The sequence below is a fragment of the Centruroides vittatus genome, unplaced genomic scaffold, assembly GCF_030686945.1.
Source record: "Centruroides vittatus isolate TY-2023 unplaced genomic scaffold, ASM3068694v2 contig_738, whole genome shotgun sequence".
Classification (NCBI taxonomy): domain Eukaryota; kingdom Metazoa; phylum Arthropoda; class Arachnida; order Scorpiones; family Buthidae; genus Centruroides; species Centruroides vittatus.
In genome coordinates, this window is record NW_027122474.1 from 1,680,359 (window position 1) to 1,698,891 (window position 18,533).

At 26.0% G+C, this 18,533-nt stretch overlaps 1 protein-coding gene across 1 annotated transcript in view; it reads right to left on the minus strand.

The window, feature by feature from the left end:
* SppL (signal peptide peptidase-like protein) overlaps nt 1–18,533 on the minus strand; it is a 46,436-nt gene that overhangs the window by 16,845 nt on the left and 11,058 nt on the right. The window contains exons 2-7 of the mRNA XM_067277243.1: nt 14,048–14,125; nt 6,372–6,439; nt 4,020–4,139; nt 3,716–3,794; nt 2,764–2,876; nt 756–862 (exon numbers count right to left, since the gene is read on the minus strand). Coding sequence (XP_067133344.1) covers nt 756–862; nt 2,764–2,876; nt 3,716–3,794; nt 4,020–4,139; nt 6,372–6,439; nt 14,048–14,125 — 565 coding nt within the window. The remainder of the gene's footprint in view (nt 1–755; nt 863–2,763; nt 2,877–3,715; nt 3,795–4,019; nt 4,140–6,371; nt 6,440–14,047; nt 14,126–18,533) is intronic.

Genomic DNA, 18,533 nt, shown 5'->3' on the forward strand with positions numbered 1-18,533 from the left:
TATCAAATACTTATAAAAAACACTATATCTGTTTGATGCTTTACAGAAATCCAATAAGCTTTAATGAGTAATGTTTTTCATTTTTCACAGATCAGCGTTAACTTATAAAATAACACTTATAACAGAATCTTGATACAAAAAATACATATATATAATGTTTGGAATGTATAATATTTAAAAAATTGATAGTTTTAAATTAAAAAAACAGGTAAATAAATATATGTAATGATATGATAAAAAAATATTTAGTTGTATCATAACTTTTAACATATATTACAATCTAAATTATTTATAAATTATTAGTACCAATAAAAACAAAATTTTAAAATGTTAATTTAAAATATATTACGTAAGAAGCATGAATTATACATTGTTTACATGATGAAGTCAGAAAACAATGTAAATCTTAATATATCATAGTAAAATACATATACATACTTTACAGAAGATGTATGTAACAGAATCATTAATGATTTTATATTTATGACATAAAATTATCCTAAGTTTAAGTTAATCTGTTAATTTTATATATAAACAGTTGTTTCGCTATTCTTACAAATATATTTTCAAGTAAATACATAAATAAGGTTAACATATCCTACAGAATTTTTTAGTCTTTACAGACTAAAAATTAAAGCTATGGAGTCATCAAATTTACATACAAATTATATACTAATATAATGATGTTTTAAAAAAACCACAGTTAATATTATTTCTATTTTATGGTAAATTCAAAAATCAAACTATATACATACCCAGAATACATCATAAATCAATAATCCTGTTAATAATAGTGTAGATACTTTTAAACTGGGTAATCTTACAAATGCAATAAATGCAACACACAAACCCATTCCCATTGCTATAAGAATAATATGAAAACAGTTAACAACAGCAATGATACATAAAAAAATTAAGATAAAAAGTTTGGTGGTTCTTTTATGTGCTTTTTATCCTTGATCTATTATGTGTAATCACCTGTTCTTTCAATAATGTTTCTAAAATATTATTATTAATGAAATTCAATCCATTAATCTCCTAATCAAAAGTTTGCTGTAATGTTATAACAACCTAAAATATGTCTTTATCTAATAATCATATTTTGCATATTTAATAAGTCACAGCTTCCAATTCATCTGTTATTAAGTTCCAAATAATCTAAGAATTGTAAAGAAATGAAACTCAGTAAAATGTGTTCAAAATTATTTTAAATGTATAAATATATTAAATCTATTAAACAATACAAAATACATTTAAAATAAATGAACAATGAGATTCTATGTTCTAATATAATAAAATAATTATGGATTAACTAGATTCAGAAGTACTACTTTAAACAAAATTTGTTGGTCCTATTTTATACAGTCAAATCTCCATATTATAAACTTCTATATATCAAATTTTTTCATATAACAAATTTTTGCATCATATGCTGCTCCGTCAGCCAAAACTATATGTAAAATTGCTTCTATATAATGAAGTCAGATTTCTATATAACAAATTTTTTTTTTAATTTGTAAAGACCATCGATCATTAAAAGTCAATTACTTTATTCGGGTAAAGTTGAAATTTAGATTCAATTTCAGGTATCAATTTGTGAACCCTTTGTAAAACCATGGTCCAGGCATGAGAAATACTGGTTGTTAGCTTTTAAAACCATCATTTAATCTTCTCCCCATGTGGGTTACTAGTTGTAACAAAAGGAAAAAGAAATTAGGTCCAAATGCCATGGTTAACATATAGACGATTTACAATTAACAAATGTCAAAAACGTTAGAAAGGCGATCATTTTGACAACTGCTGAACTAATTTTTGCAGTTTGCAAGATTTTATTTTATTTAATAAGTCATCCAGTTGGAATTTGAAGGATTGTTAATATAGTGTTTAAGCATTACTAAAAAATTAATGTGTTGTAAAAAGTTGGTAAAGGCTCAAAAAAGAAAAACATTGTAGCCAAGTTTGGAATTCCTGTGAATAGTTTATCAGCCATAATAACAAATCGTGAATCAATTTTGAAGTTAGACAATAACACAAAATCTACAGGAAAATGTGCTAGAGCCTGTGTTTACATTGATGTAGATGAAGCAGTTTTAATACTCTTAATAAGTGTGAAGAATATTACAAAGACAGAACATTTTTTAATTGTTCTGTGCAACAAAAAATTAAATTTTTTAATGAAAATACAGTTAAACTAAGTTGTAAGTACAGTATTTTAACACAAAATGTAAACTTACATAAAATTAAAACTGTTTATATTACATCATTACTGTATATTACATTTATATTAATTTTATGTATGTAAAATAATGAAAAAAATTACGTTAAAATAATACTTTATTTACCAAAATTTAATTTTTGTATAATGAAATTTTCCTATAGCAAACTTTTTTAGGATTTAGCGACTTTGTCATATAGAAGTTTGACTATATATAGCAACATAAAATCTAGAATATCATCAAATTTATATTTTAATCTAGATATGGAACCTTAATATTAATGTGTAATATAAGCCAAACTGAATGTTAAAGTTTGGCTTATATTACACATTAATATTCAAGTACTATAATTAATGACAGTTACTGCAAACTAATAGATTACACATAAAAGAACAGCCAAAATTTCTAATGTTTTATTTAAATTTTAAATCTTTTAAATAAAATTTATCAGAAATTCAAATTATATATGAGAAATTGCATAAATATATGAATATTAATTAATTATTTGAAATAATATAGTATTATTTTAATTAAAATAAAAGTTTACCATCCATCAATAGCCAATGACCAGTTAACACCCAGATACACACAATTGTAACAGATAATGAGAAAGAAACAAGTTCTGCTGCTGTGAAACGACCACACATTCCAAACGAGATTCTAAAAATATAAATACCGTGTAAATATTTGAAAGTCAGATCAAAAAGAAATTATAAATTTCAAATAAAAATTACAGTTTAGAAAGACAATAAAATGACAACTGCTTAATAAAATAAGTAATTCTGTTATATCACTGAATTTATTTATTATAAAAATATTTTCATCTTATACAGTGGCACCTTGTACTTCAAATTTAATTTGTTCCAGGAGGTCATTCAAACTTTGAACAGTTCGAAGTCTGAATCCATTTTTTTCATTAAAAATAATGGGAAGTAAATTAATCCATTCCCAAATCCTGAGCAATACCCATTTTGATAAACTTAAAACAGCAAATACATAATTTAAGTTAAAAATAATACAGGTATACCTCCCTTACATCGGTAATTAGTTGCAGGAGAGGTGACTTAAGTCGAATTTACTTGTCAGTAGGCTAAACCACAAATAACCACCTCCAGTTCTGTATTCATTTATAAATGCATTTTTAATAATATATGGTTAATAAGAATCTATTTTAAGCTTACAAACAAATTATTTTTTTTCTGTACTATATTAAAAATTAAAATTTATTTGTTTGTAAGCTTAAAATAGATTCTTATTAACCATATATTATTAAAAATGCATTTATAAATGAATACAGAACTGGGAGTGGTTATTTGTGGTTTAGCCTAGTGACAAGTAAATTCGACTTACGTCGCCTCTCCTGGAACCAATTACTGACGTAAGGTGAGGTATACCTGTACTATAAAACTTTACTTAACAGAAATGGCTGTAAAAAATATAATAATTTCTTACATTAAATAAATTAACTACTTATATAATATTTCAAACAAATCACTTACTTATTTCCATCTGAACAAGGCCGAATAATATATTGACACATAGGTAAGAGCAGAAAAGCTAAAGCAATGGTGGCTATAACTGTAATAATATCAGAATTCACAAAATTTTATTACTATTTTCTGTTTAACTGAAAAAAGCTATTGATTTATTTATTAATTCAGATATTAAATATAAATTATGAAAAAAATATACAAATAAATAGAAATCACTGAACATAAATGTAATAAAAATTAGTTTGAATCTGATAGAAACCGAATAAATACAGTAAAATAATAATTTATAAATAATATGTATTCCACTTACTTGCAGTACAGATAGCAAAGAGCATTTGCATTGAATCGAAAAAGAAAAACATCACTAATAACGATATGGAGGCGCCAAGAGGAAGACATAATGCCTGCATTGTATCCAAAGTCTGCACATCTAAACAACATAATTTTATTGTTACAATGAATTCAGATTATTTTATTTTAAGAATTAATAACACATCTAACATTTAGTACATTCAAAACATATTAACTGTTGTGATTTATCAGAATATATAAATAAATAAATTTAATACACAATATTTATAATGTAAAATCATTTATCATTTTAACATATAATGAGTTAAAAGATAAGTCAACTTTATTTAAAGAACCTTTTAATATTCAAACTATTCATGTAAATTAAAATGTTTTTCAATCACATAATTTGAATCTTGTTAAATATAATTCATATATTACAATATAAACTTTGTCATGGCAAGATTATAAAATTTCAAAAATTATGTTTTTCTCTACTTTACATATTAAAGTATTTTTAAATCATTAAATAGAATTAATTTCTCATTTGTCAAGAATCTGCTTCAAATTATACACAAATATATAATATAAAAACTATTATCTCTAAAAAATTGTTTCCTTCTTTTAAACATAGCCTACAGACCATAAACTAACTTTGACATATTTTTAAATTATAAATTAATTTGCTATTATATCAGCATAAATTTGAAATTATATTATCTATAATCTATTTTTGGGTTTATTATACTATTAAATAAGTTTAATATATGACTGTTACTTAAACTTTCTTATGAAACTAGCATTTACCAACAGTATTAAAAATTCCGACGATAAAATTACATATGATTAACAATTTTTAAAGTTGATCATTTCCATTACTAGTTTTCTGTGGATATTTTAAAGCCTAAAATTTTTGGCTTTTTTTTGGTAACTTACATCACACAAGAAACCCTTATTGATATAGGCTTTATTATTGGATGTGGAATGCATTTCGGGTCTTAGTGACCCCTCTTCAGTCCTTATTTTTTATAGATATTAGCTGATTATTGAATACAAACTGAAATTAAAAATTGAGCAATTAACTGGATATAATATAAAAATTTGCTTATAAAAAGGTGCTGTAGATGGGTAAAATTACAAGTTGGTAAGATTTAAAACACTGTTTTGATAATATTTAATTTATGCTTTCTCACATTTACGATATTTTATTGCATACATTTTCAGTAATTATTTATTAAAGATGTATTTACAAAACATTAATCGTCTATTATTTTGCTATATTATTTTCAAAAAAATGTACTAGCAGTTTTTATCATTACTTTATCATAAAATTATAGTGTATTAATAATAGCCAGTGACTTCACTTTAAAGTTTTCTACGGAATTTACTTTATATTTAACTTTTAATATAAATATTTGTTCAGCCCGCTTTAATGAATAAATGCAAACAAGTATTTTAGACTAAAATAATTCAAATATGCTCAGTGTTTCTCCTCATTCATTTAATAAACTGAAATAGTTTTATTTAAAAAAATTGCAATTAATTAAATAAAAAAAGGTTTATTTATTATTGTCTGTATAGTTAAAGGATTTATAATCTATGATATAACTACAAATTATTATGAATTTTTATGTGTAATTCTTAGTAAAGTATTTAATCACTAAAATACTTTGAAAAAGGCAACTGGCCAAAGTGTATTTTTAAATAAATAAATAAATAAAATCCAAATTTCATATTTTCTATAAGAACTTGATAATCCTTTTATAATATTCATTTCTAATAGATATGATTTAGTTAAGTTTTTTCTACAATGTGTTTCATGAATGTTGGCTTGCTACTGTAATGTGCAGTAACAAAACTAATGTTAACGTGTAAAGAGTTACAGGTTATATAAATTTAACAGGATCTGAAACAAATCTCAGGTTGCCTTCATTTGCTCTCTCTAAAAACTTCTATGTTCTCATTCTAGTAATGTGTAACTCCTAGCCAAGATTCGCAAAGCCTATATGTAATTAGCTTATTTTGTATTACTGAAATAAATCTTAATGATCTCATATTGTATATTTTTAAAAATAGCATTTAAGGAATAAAAAGAAAACGCAGACTTCATTATAAATGTTTTTAACCTATCATTTGGTCAACTTCAGTTAACTATTAAAGTGAAGAGCACAAGTCAAATAGTTGTGTTCCTCTAATGCTTAATACAGTAATTACTTTTATAATGAAGTCTTATTTTCAGTTTCCCTTAACAAGCAGTCTTTATTTAAATAGAGCATCAAGTTTTGTTTATGTCCAAAACAATATTCTAATGAAAATAAAAATAAATAATAATAATAAAAGGCATTATGAAAATATTTTATTAATCCCCTACTGTTATCTGCTGGCTGTCCATTTCTTTCTTTTTCCTTCTGTTTGGCTTCTTGCTCCATATTTAATGACCTAGAAAACAAAGTTAACAAAATAATAGTATAATTTAAAATTTTTAAATAAACTATAGAATATTCATTCTATACAAAGTGTAAGTAGTACTCTGATTTGAATATTATTTAAAAGGAAAGTGATTGATACAGAACATGAAGTAATAATGAGATATATTTTCTATCATCACACTCTTATAGTTTTAAAGTTAATAGTCTTAACAGTTACAGCAATTACGTTTTTGATAAATGATCATCAAAGTAATATGACGTTATTGAATTTTAATATTTTAATTTAATACAGGCTGGTATATGGTTTATAATGATCAATAAAAAATCACGTTAGTCTTTCAAGCATTATATAAAAATATAATTAATGATTATAAAAAATATAGCATCAATGCTCAATATAAAAAGTATTCCTGTCAAACTTCAAAAGTTTTGGTACATGTGGTCCTGAGATATAAAGAAAAAATACAGGCCAACACAAACTTTTCCTTTTTTTTTTTTTTGCTTGTTTTGAATTTTTAGAATCAAGAAACCTTAAAATGTCAAAAAATGCAAAATAAAATTTTATCAATTATAATACTTTTACCGTTAGGCCTTTTTTAAAGATCAATTTTCAAAGTTTTACTAATCTACATTTTATGATTATCAGCAATCTGCTATATTTATCCATAGGTACCATCTACAATAAGTTACTTATAATTTACATCTTAATATTGATTGTACGAATACTACACAAACTATTTTGGTTGCCTGATAATTGTAAAACATGGAGCTTTAATATACAAATCAACGTACAGTATGTTTGATGTATTGTATTAAGAGTCAATAACTCAGAAAATATGCTTCTAACAAAAACACTGATAAGAATAAAAAGTTTAATATTTCCAAAGAACCCATTTAATGCCATAAATTAAAATTTGCCCATTTCCCCTTCTGGGTTGGGTGGAGAAGGTTACTGAAGTTTCATATGCTTTCCCTTTTTTAATATATTCTTGAATTCTCAATGAAAAAATAATAAACTTCTATTGAAACCAGAAATATCGCCCATCAAGCATGACGGAATATTTTTTACCAGAAAGTAGAGATTGAAAAATTCAGAAGAGCTTAAAATCGAGCTTGATGTTGTGATGCTGTTTCTGTAGTCCTTGATAAAGCCATTCTTACTCAATGTTGCTCAAGTCGGGTTTTACGACTTTCAGGGGTCTCGGTAGTTCTTACTCTTTCAGATCTAGAATTTACCAATTTTACTCCTACACTTTCCCCTAGGCATTTTTTTTCTTTCTTTCAATAAAATAGAGTGTCTTTAATTCCACGTTAATAAAAAAGAAAAAAAAAATGAATTGTATGTACCAGTATGTTATGAGTGGTAACACTTTCTAAATAACAGGCTTGTTAGATTGTTACTTCTGATTGGATAATAGAACGTCACATGGCCATTACGAAAAGATTTTTTTTTAAAATTTGTTATAAAGCGATATGATAAGGCTATCTTTTTTAAATTTTAAATTTAATGAAGTAAATTTAAAATACGCCATTTGTCAAAATAAGCAGCCTATACTTTCCATCAGACCATAAAATGAATATGAGTACAAATCAAAATTTCATCTAGATTGGACAAAAATTGCAGGAATTTTAAGGAATTTACACATACACATAGACAACGGCTTTTACATTAGTAATGTTTTTTGTCAAAAAAAAATGATAATTTCAAAAGCTATGAGTATGTGTATTTGTATGTTTTGAGAGCTGATGATCTAATAAAACTATACATTTTATTAATGAGCTAATTACTTGAAATGGATTTCAAAATTGGTAATTTTTAATAAATTTTCGACATGGTTCAAAGTAGTACTCATCCTTAAATTAATTTTAAAAGTGAATTTAAAAATTTTCAGAAAGCAATGGATTAGACACAAAGGACTAATTTCGTAGCCACTTAGGTCACCGAAGCTGATACCAATTGATTATTTCCTATGCAGTTTCATAATAAATCAAGTTTTGTCTCAATAACTGACCATGATTCAAGATGTGAAACAGAATAAATGATGTATGTGCTAAAATTACCCCAGAAATGTTGCAGTCTGGCAAAATTTTGTTCTTCGATTGCTGAAATGTTTAGATGAAAATGGACATTTCTTTGAACATTTGTTAAAGTACTGAAAAAAATGAAAGAATAGAAATTAATTAGTACATAAAAAAATTAGATTTTTAATAGACCATATCTTGATAAAAAATTGTAGACCTAGACCCATAAATTCCCACTGTTGTCCATTGTCTGTCTGTGTCTTTCCTTGATCTCGAGAATGGTATTAGATAAATGAAATTCAAGCCCAGATATGGAAAGCTTGGGAGCAGGAGGCCCCAATTAATTATATACTAACTTCCAATGAAAACCAGAAGTCACATTTTTTCAATTCAAAAATTTTCACCTGAAAGGAGTAGATAGATGACTGGCGTGACTCTACTGCTAAAGAAAGTGTATGATGTACAGAGGCAAGACACTACAGTACTAATTTGAGATGGATAGCATATATTTTAAATTGAATAAATTAAAAATAAAAAATTGCAGCCTGGCATTGTGACACTATGCTCTATTTTACAGGCAACAAAAGTTTTGCTTTTCAAAATGGAAAAAAGTTTAGTGATCTACAACCACTTGAAAATTTTTAGTTGCAAACTCACTGAGGAATTGAAAACTAAACTATCCCTAAATTCCTAGAACTAATTTTTGCATTTGAAGTCAAAATTTAAAGATTACCAGTTTACCAGAAAACTGGTAATCTTTAAATTAGTAATTTTAACATTTTGAAAATTTAGTATTTCACCAGTAATAGTCACTAAATTTCCAACCCCTGTATGGAACTACCTGGGGAGAAATATAAATTTACCAGAATTTTATATTATGTGATATCTGCTGCTGTGATATCATAGTGTATCTCCATTTTTTGGGTGAAGTTCATAAATACCTTAATATGTTCATGGCCAGCAAATGAAGAAAAGAATTGCGATACTTTTTTTATACATAACATTTTAAATATACATTTATCTTCATTACTTTTCTCTAAAAATGTCTAATAATGTGTCATTGACACCATTTCTGGTTCTAATTTTTTCAATTCTGTACAAAATACACCTCCATTAAGTTTTAAAAATGTAAATATTTAAAAATGTCATTCATTAATTTTGAATAAAAAATTTATAATAAGTGTCAATGATACTGAATGAAGTGGTCACAAGCGTATCAAATAACAATGTAAACGTTATTCAGAACTAGATTACAATTGTCTATTATCAAAAATCATTTTATTAAAAAATTCATCTATGTTTGGAAAAAATAAAAACAAAAATGCACAAATTGAAAATGGAGTGTACAAGAGAATTTATATAATAGTCACTGAATTAAAAAAAATTACCAAAACTGAATAAAAAATATGGTCAGTTTTGTAGATAACAGATGAAAGTTTAATCAGTATGACATAACATATTTGATTACTTTTAATTTACCAAGTAAAGATACATAAAATTTGATATTTTTATTTGAAAACTAGCAGGTAGGCCCGGCATTGCTCGGGCAAAAGTAACGACAGCGAAGATTAAGATTATTACGTTCTAGTCAACCTTACCCATTTTCACAGAATGCAAGAATTGGGTCCCCCTGTTTCCAGACTAATTACAGAATTTTTAGATGGGTCTAAAAATATGTTCGATTTCCTGCAAAAATGAAAAAAACTGCATTTGCATCTTGCACGTCGCTTTCTCTTAACACTTCCATTGTTGACATGTCCATTGTTACTTAAGGCATTAGGGGGAGGAGGACAAGATTAAGGCACGGGAGAAAGACAGGATTAAGGCTTAACACTTCCATTGTTGATGGAAATGTTAAGCCTTAATCCTATCCCTCTCCCGTGGGGAGGAATTGTGAAAAATCCCTTCTTAGTGTGCGTTCTCGTGACGTACCCTAACTGTGTACCAAATTTCAACTTTCAACTCCTAACCGTTTGGGCTCTGCACTGATTATTATCAACTTGTCTCAATTATATATATATATAGATAGAAATTTGAGTGGATATGAATATTGTTCAATTTAGTATAAAGCAGCATCAAAAAAAGACCATTCTTAAACTTCCTGCACAGATTATTAATCAGTATAATGTAATCAATGATTTAAATATACTTATACAGTAGTAAACCGAAAATCGGAATCAATTGGGGACTGGGATTGTTCAGATTAGGGATTTGTTCCGATTATGGTTTATGTACGAATAAATATATTAACTTGTCTGATGTTCAAATTTTTCTCCGTTGCATATCGCTTCCTGTTGAATTTTCGTCGATTTTAAGCCTAACGAAAATTTTTATAATAATAATCAAGGCTATCGTATTGTTAAAAATTATTTCTGTATTTTGTACAAACAAAATAAATATATTGAAAAATATAAAAACATTAAAATTATACTTTAGAAGTAAATTTAGTATCAAAAACGTTCGATTCAGCATGACACAGTCCGACTGAATATCGTGCCGATTACCGGCGATTCCTATTACCGGGGTTCCGATTTACGAGTCGCTACTGTATTTATTTTTATTCAGATATGTAATAAATATGACAAAAATATCGTATACAGTATGCAAATTTTGTCATATTTTTATGCTTGGCTACTAATAAATGATAAAGAGCTTTCAATGCTATTGCTTACAATATTTATACCATACGACATGCAAAGTTAAATATATGTCATGTAACCACACCCTTTTAAAAAACAAATAGCTATACTAATAGCACATAGCTATAGCAAAATAGTTGTTTTAGTAGCTATACCATCACTTCATCTGGCACAAAACCTGATACAAGTATCAACTGAATATCATACTTCCCACCATAATAATAAATTTGTCTGATCTTTAATCTCAAAACAAACAAATTTAGTTTTTTTAAAATTCAAAAAACAGTTACAATGCAATCAGTGCCATTAATCAGCATTTGATGTCTGTCATAATAAAATAGAACAATGTAAGAAATAATTGTCATCTAATACATAGGATAAACAATGAATTTATAACTGCTGAAGAAATAAAAATTATATAAAAATAACTAATTTTAAAGATCTAATTAGCATTTTCAGCTATTTGAAATAACTGTTTATAATTTATATCATATTTTCTGAACTCATCTACAATGTTACTTTAATAAGTAACATAGTGATTGATCATTTTTATTTCTAAATAAATTCATTATTACTCAACTATTCGAATGTAAAAATTTTTAATTGCATTCTAATAGTTAACATAAAATTATTTCAAAACACAACAGATTTTTAAATAATTTCATAAAGTTAAGCTACTTTTAGCGATTTTCATTCAATTCTAACATCGTCATTTCACAAAAATTATTCTAATTTATTAATATTGTTTATTAGTAAAACAAATTTTCTTCTAGAGATGTAATCTGAGGATTAGTAAATTCACAAACTAAACAGATTAGCACTTACATCATTAATTACACCAAAATTTAAAAAAACTCAAAAATCGATTTCTATACATCTGACCGTTATAAAATTAAAATTCACTTGTACTGTATTTTGTCACAATGTAAATTAATTCAGATCAAATTTCTTTCCTGCTTTTCGGAAGTTTTAATCCAGCAACTTAATCCTTTTACAATTTCAGTGTTTAAAATAAATTATCCAATTAATTAAAACAAACTGAATATGAAGAGTCATCACAAACAGGGAAAGAATAAAGATAAATTTTTTATTTAAACACAAATTTCATCAGAGAAAGAATAATAATTTCATTGCTAAAAACATCTTAAATGTAAAACAATAATAAGATCATACTCTAATTTCATTAAACTTGTTGTTGTTTTCATTAAACTGTTGACATGATGAATGAATTCATGTAGTAGCATTTCAAAAGTGAAATGTTTCTACATGAAGAATTTAACTTAAATGGTGCTGCTTGGCCAAAATGACTCTTGTACCAAAGAAAATCAACCATCCATCCATCGACTTAATACCATCATCATCATCATTTTTTGACTAAACAGACAAAAGAAAACAACTTTCAATAAGTAGAAAAAATTAGTCGACTAAGCAGTTCTTAATTAGAAAATACATTTCAATAACTACATTAATAAAAATTTTAAATGATACTCTGAAAGTTGAGATAAATAAAATATTAATACCTTTTATTAACAATTCATTATATCAAAATTTACATAAATTAAGAATTGAATCAAGTTATTTGAAATACTTTATATACTAAATTATATAATACAACAAATTTAATCCTGCTAAAAATACAAAAAATATATATTTTCTAATATTACAAAATATTCATTATTTTATTAAAATTTTCTTCTCTTATTTAGAAAAGGTTATTTAAAGACCAAACATTTTTGCTGTTATATAACATTTAAATTTAGAAATTTCGGTATTAAATTTTCAGCCATATATTTGCATGACTGAAAACTAAAAATATTGCCAAATATTGTGATAACAAAAAGTATTCTCAAGATAATATTTGTTTTTTAACTATAAAAAAAAAAAAAAACAAAATAGACAAACTGAAAGAGTGAATTTGTGGGGCATGTGAAATTGTTTTGATTTCAAAAATTTTGTTTAATTATTTTTTAGAGTAACTATTAAATTGAACAATAAACTAATGTTTGTTTACATAAATGACAAATTAGTTATTAATTTAAAATTAAATAATTCTAACAAATATAAGTATATTAATAGTAAAATAAAATTCACATTCTTTACCAAGATATACATGAATAAACAGAATATAATCGGCAACTATTTAAAACTGTATTCAGTTTAATAATAAATGACAAATTTTAAATATAACAAATTCACCAGTGACTTTCCAGAACATGATGTTCTGGCATCTATACAAAATTGTGACAGGACAATTTAAATCTGTACAATTTGTTCATTGAATGATACAGATGGCAATACATGTAGTATGCATTCACTTGGATTGTTTACATTACAGTTTTTGTTACTCCCTCTATTCTGTGCTGATTTTAGCTTATTTTATTTAGTTTTTATTCTAGCTATAGTTTTAAAAAAATGCAAGTATTAGCGGTATCGAACAAAAACACTAGTCCGTATTTTACATATGCCTAATTTAAACTTCCTGTACCATATCTGTAAAATCTATATAACTTTACAGGTATGAGAAGTGTATAATTAGTAGTCCAAGATATACTATTAAGTTATTATTACATGATCTCACTTGGTCCAGCATAGACATTCATCTAGCAAAACTTTAGAACTAAGTGTGCCTCAATTTTGAAATAACTTATATATTACTAAGGTTACTTAATAGATATTAATAAACTGTAGTATCATCATTTGTTTGTTTAATTAGCTTAATGATTATTAATTAATATGTTTATTTTTTTAATAATGTATGATTGGAAATAAGACATTTTTTTTGTATCCAAATTTTTCATTAATTCTGGAAATTTATCAATATTACCAAGTAAAATTTTGGATACTTTTCCAATACATAAAAGTTTCATTATTAATTACTTTTATTATTTTTATTCTCTGTTTTTCTGATATACTTCATTATCAATTAAGTGCATTTTAAAAAAAGAATTTATACTTACCGAAAGCTGCCATATACAATCAATAAAATTGAAATGAGAAACGTTGACACTCTTGAAGAATCCACAAGTGAATAAGCCCTAATAGTAACAAAAATAAAAATTTGATTTAAATTTAAAAAAATGTATGTATTTCTTTTCATAAGAAAAATTTAAAAAGCAGAAAAAAGATATAGAGAACTACTAGCGGGTAAACCCGGCATTGACCGAGCAAAAAATAAGAACAAACATTAACCCTTCTATTATATTACATTATAGTGTTTGGTTTATATAACTACAAAGGTTATCTTGAGTAAGGATTTAGCACACCAAGTGACTAATCTAACACATTTTTAAATTTCTATATTCCTCTACCATACACAATTTATAGAATTTTTAAAATGTGTTAGATTGATCACTTGGTGTAATAAACTGTTACATAAGACAACCTTTGTTGTTATATAAATCAACTACTGTAATAAAGAAAAATTATTATTATTTATATCATATTAAGTTTTGAAAAGTGATCCATGTTGGATAGTTTGTAATGATCTTGTATGTGATTGAAGTTGACACATCACTAACCTTAACATCAGAAATACTTCATATGACTTGTTTAAATAAAAAAAATCTTGTAAAAATGCGAGAATAATTGCTTTTATGTGATCCCGATAAAAACCAAGAAGACTTTTACGTAACTCTGACCTTTATTTAGGTGTTACACATGTGAAGAAAACTTGGAAAACTCCACATGGCCAGTCTGTCGGCTATGCACAAACCCACAACTGACCACCAGTGTTTGGTGGTCTTATACACAGTTTTTGGAGGATACTTATTGGGCTGCCATTTGAAAAAATTGTAGACCTGTAAATTCCCACTGTTGTCTGTCTGTCTATATGTCTTTCCTTAATCTCTATAATAGAGTTAGATGATGAATGTCGAGACCAGATATGGAAAACTTAAGAGCAAGAGGCCCAGATTAACTATATATGAACTTCCAGTGAAAACTGAAAATCACATTATTTCAGTTCAAAAATTCCCCCGAAAGGAGTTAGATAGTTGATGGTACGACTCTCTTGCTAATGGGAAAAGTATGATGTACAGGGGCAAAACACCACTCCACAAAAGCAAGTGCAATGTGCTATCTGTCACAGTAATTAAGTGAATATATTATGTATTTTTTAAAATTATATATACTGTAGTTTTATTATTTTGTTAAATTTTTTGCCATAGATAGCACTACATATAAAGCTAGCAAATAAACATAGACAGAAATTAATTGATATATAGAAATACAATTAATATTTTCAGGTGTACAACATTATTTAAGTATGTGAATTGCAGAGTTTCATAGCAATCGGTCGAACAACCTAGGTGTGCATAGCAAACAAACAAATATAAAGATTAAAAAAGCTATTACTTATCACCATAAATGTCCACTCAGAGAAAAAGCCCAATTAGTTCAATAACAACATTAATAATATATATACAGAGCTCTTTCCCAAGCCAGTTTTAGCTAATTGATTGATGAGCTAAATATTTCCTTCAGAGTAAAAATAAAATTTTTTTTTATTATTATTACTTTTAAAAGATAACCAGGATATGGACTAGTTTGCAATTGAGTGTTATAGTATAAAGATTGTTTTATCAACATTAACTAATGTTTATAAAAAGAATTTGTAGTAGTAACTAGCTGGCATTGCTATTCAGCAATCAAATTTTTTTCCTGAAGAATTGAAGAACACTGTATAAATATTTGTTAATGTATGTATCATATATATTTAACATTATGTTACATTTTTCTTTGTTTTTATTTAAGTAACATCTGTATAAAAATATCAAATTCATATATATTGCATTTATTTTACTGTATTCAATAATGATCTTTTCAAAATTATTCAAATCTGTTCTTATTTTCTGCTGAAAATATAACTGAAATATAATTTAACAGGAAAAAATATTAGACTTAACAGAACAATAAAATTACATTTTTTTTTTTAGTACATTTTCAATTATGGATCAAATAATATGTTTAAATTATCTCAACCAAATTATTACTACTAATAAAATCTTAGAACATGATATGTTTATAATACTATAACTCAACTCTAGATATAAATTCAGTAATAATTTTATTGAAAAAAATTGCTGTTAAAAAGTAAAAATTATTTTAAAGAATTAAAACCATATTTTTGTCAACAGAAATCTCAACTACTATCAAAACTAACAAAATTAGAATAACATTTTCTTTATTATATGAAAACAAAGCCAGAAATTCGTCTTAAATCGTTTATACTATCAACTTGGTAAAAAATTTGTGTCAGTAACAGATGCAAAATTTTTTTAAATTGAATTAATTGAATAAATAGTTTAATCTCACACAATCAATAAATATTATGTAAGCATTCTGTATACATACAGGTATCATGAGGTAAAAATGATATCATGTAAGCTTCTTAATGTTTATTAAGTAGAAATTTTGTCATTTAATAAATAATTCATATATAAAAAATAATAATAATAAACTGAAAACCGATCTAAAACATGTCTTTTTAAAATTATTTTGTAGAAAGCATTATCTTAGAAGATATCATGATAAGATCTTTATTCTCAGCTATCTTTTAGATGTTCAGAAGTAATGGAAGTCATCTTATAGCAAAAATATTCTCATATTTGAGATGATTTATGAATTCAAAGCATAGTTCTTATTAAAGTATATTATCAAGTAGAATAATATAATGGGCCAGTGGTGGCTCTAGGTCACAAGACTGCCTAAAATGAAGCAAACTGATCCAAAATGGAAACACAATATTAATTTATTATTAAAATTTAAAAAGAAAACAATGTTCCTACAAATAGGAAAAGTTTATATATTTTGTATATAAGTATACATATGCCATTCTTTACATATAAATTCTTTTTTTAGTTATATTAAATTTGAACTAGAAGAATTATACACGTTCTTTGTTAAGCATTACTAACAACAACTTTTTTTTTTTTGAGTTTTTAGGAATTTAATTCACCACCAGACTTATCCAATAAGAAATTCTTTTCAGTATGGTCTATATCTTAATTAATATTAACTCAGATATTTGAAGATCTTATTTAGATTGTTCTATACCTGATGGCTATATAATAGGAGCTTGGTATCAAGACTGCATTTATTAATAGTGGCTTTACTGGTTCCAAATTTCATTACCATATTTTTTGGATTGTCTGATATGTCTATCTATCCAGAGGAGACCACGAAATCAGATATTTCTATATGGTAAAAACCGGCATATCGGTTTATCCTATGGAAATGCTGGCATGCCAGTTTAAGTAAAGTTATACATCCCTCTCTAGTGTATGTGTTAAAAAAACAAACAAGTTGTTATTTTAAAACTGAATTTGTCAGCATCACATCAAAAACTACCATTATATGTTTAAATTCTTCATTTTGTTTTATTTCTAAACGATGATTTACCGGTATGCCGCAGGTTTTTACCATACGGAAATATCTGATTTCACGGTCTCCTCTGGATAGACAGCGTGGCGGACAAATATTCATGGAATTCTGAAAAAGCTTTTTTATGTTCGTTTTATTGTAATTCCATTCAAAAACACAAAAATAAGCATATTAAATTTAAGAAACAGGCTGTAAATTATCACAACTTACACAGATTAACATGGGCTTTGTGTGAAATTTGAGAGGAAGGTGTTATTTTAAGTTCAGGGTAGATGGTCACTGTAACAACAACTGTCAATAAGTGGTTAATTGTTTTATTGTCTGTAAATGATAACTCTCTTTCTGATTTTAAGTCAGTCAAATTACAATGTTATTGTTTTAGTGAACTCTGAAGAATGTTTTCTTTAACATTTAATTAACAACTAGTTCATTAGATGTGATTCATTTTACATTTTAATCACATTTTAACTGGTAATCCTGGGGATTTGGAATGCTGGTCATTCCGCAAAAATACGGTATTTATATAACAAAGTTAAAAACTCCTTATTCCCATAAACTAAGCTCCATCTTTGCATTCACAAGCAAGGTTTGTGTCTTTATCTCTTCCATTTAGAAGCCCATTCATTAACTGTTTGGCTAGAATGTCACTTTCCCATTGATTAAAATTACCTCTTTTTCCATTCCCATTACTACGGAGATTCCTTTACATAGTAGAGATACATGGGTAGTAAAGGAAAAATTTAGTGAGCATATCCCTCAACAAAGGAAGTTATGATGCATTTTATATTGGACCACTACTAGACCCCTGTCTAAACAAGTCAGTGAACACAAAAGGGATAATGTGATTGAGAAAGAATTTGCAGATATTTTAAATTTATTTATGCTATTTGGGCTGATGGGCTACTGCAAGTACTATTATATTTAATTAAAACAGTATTTGCTAAAAATAGTGATTATATTCCAGGGAAGGTGTGTGTATTAATTTTTAGTAACTATAGGTCTTGTTAATCTAGATCTTAACTTTTCTGATTTTTATGTAACACTTTACACACTCCCCCCCCA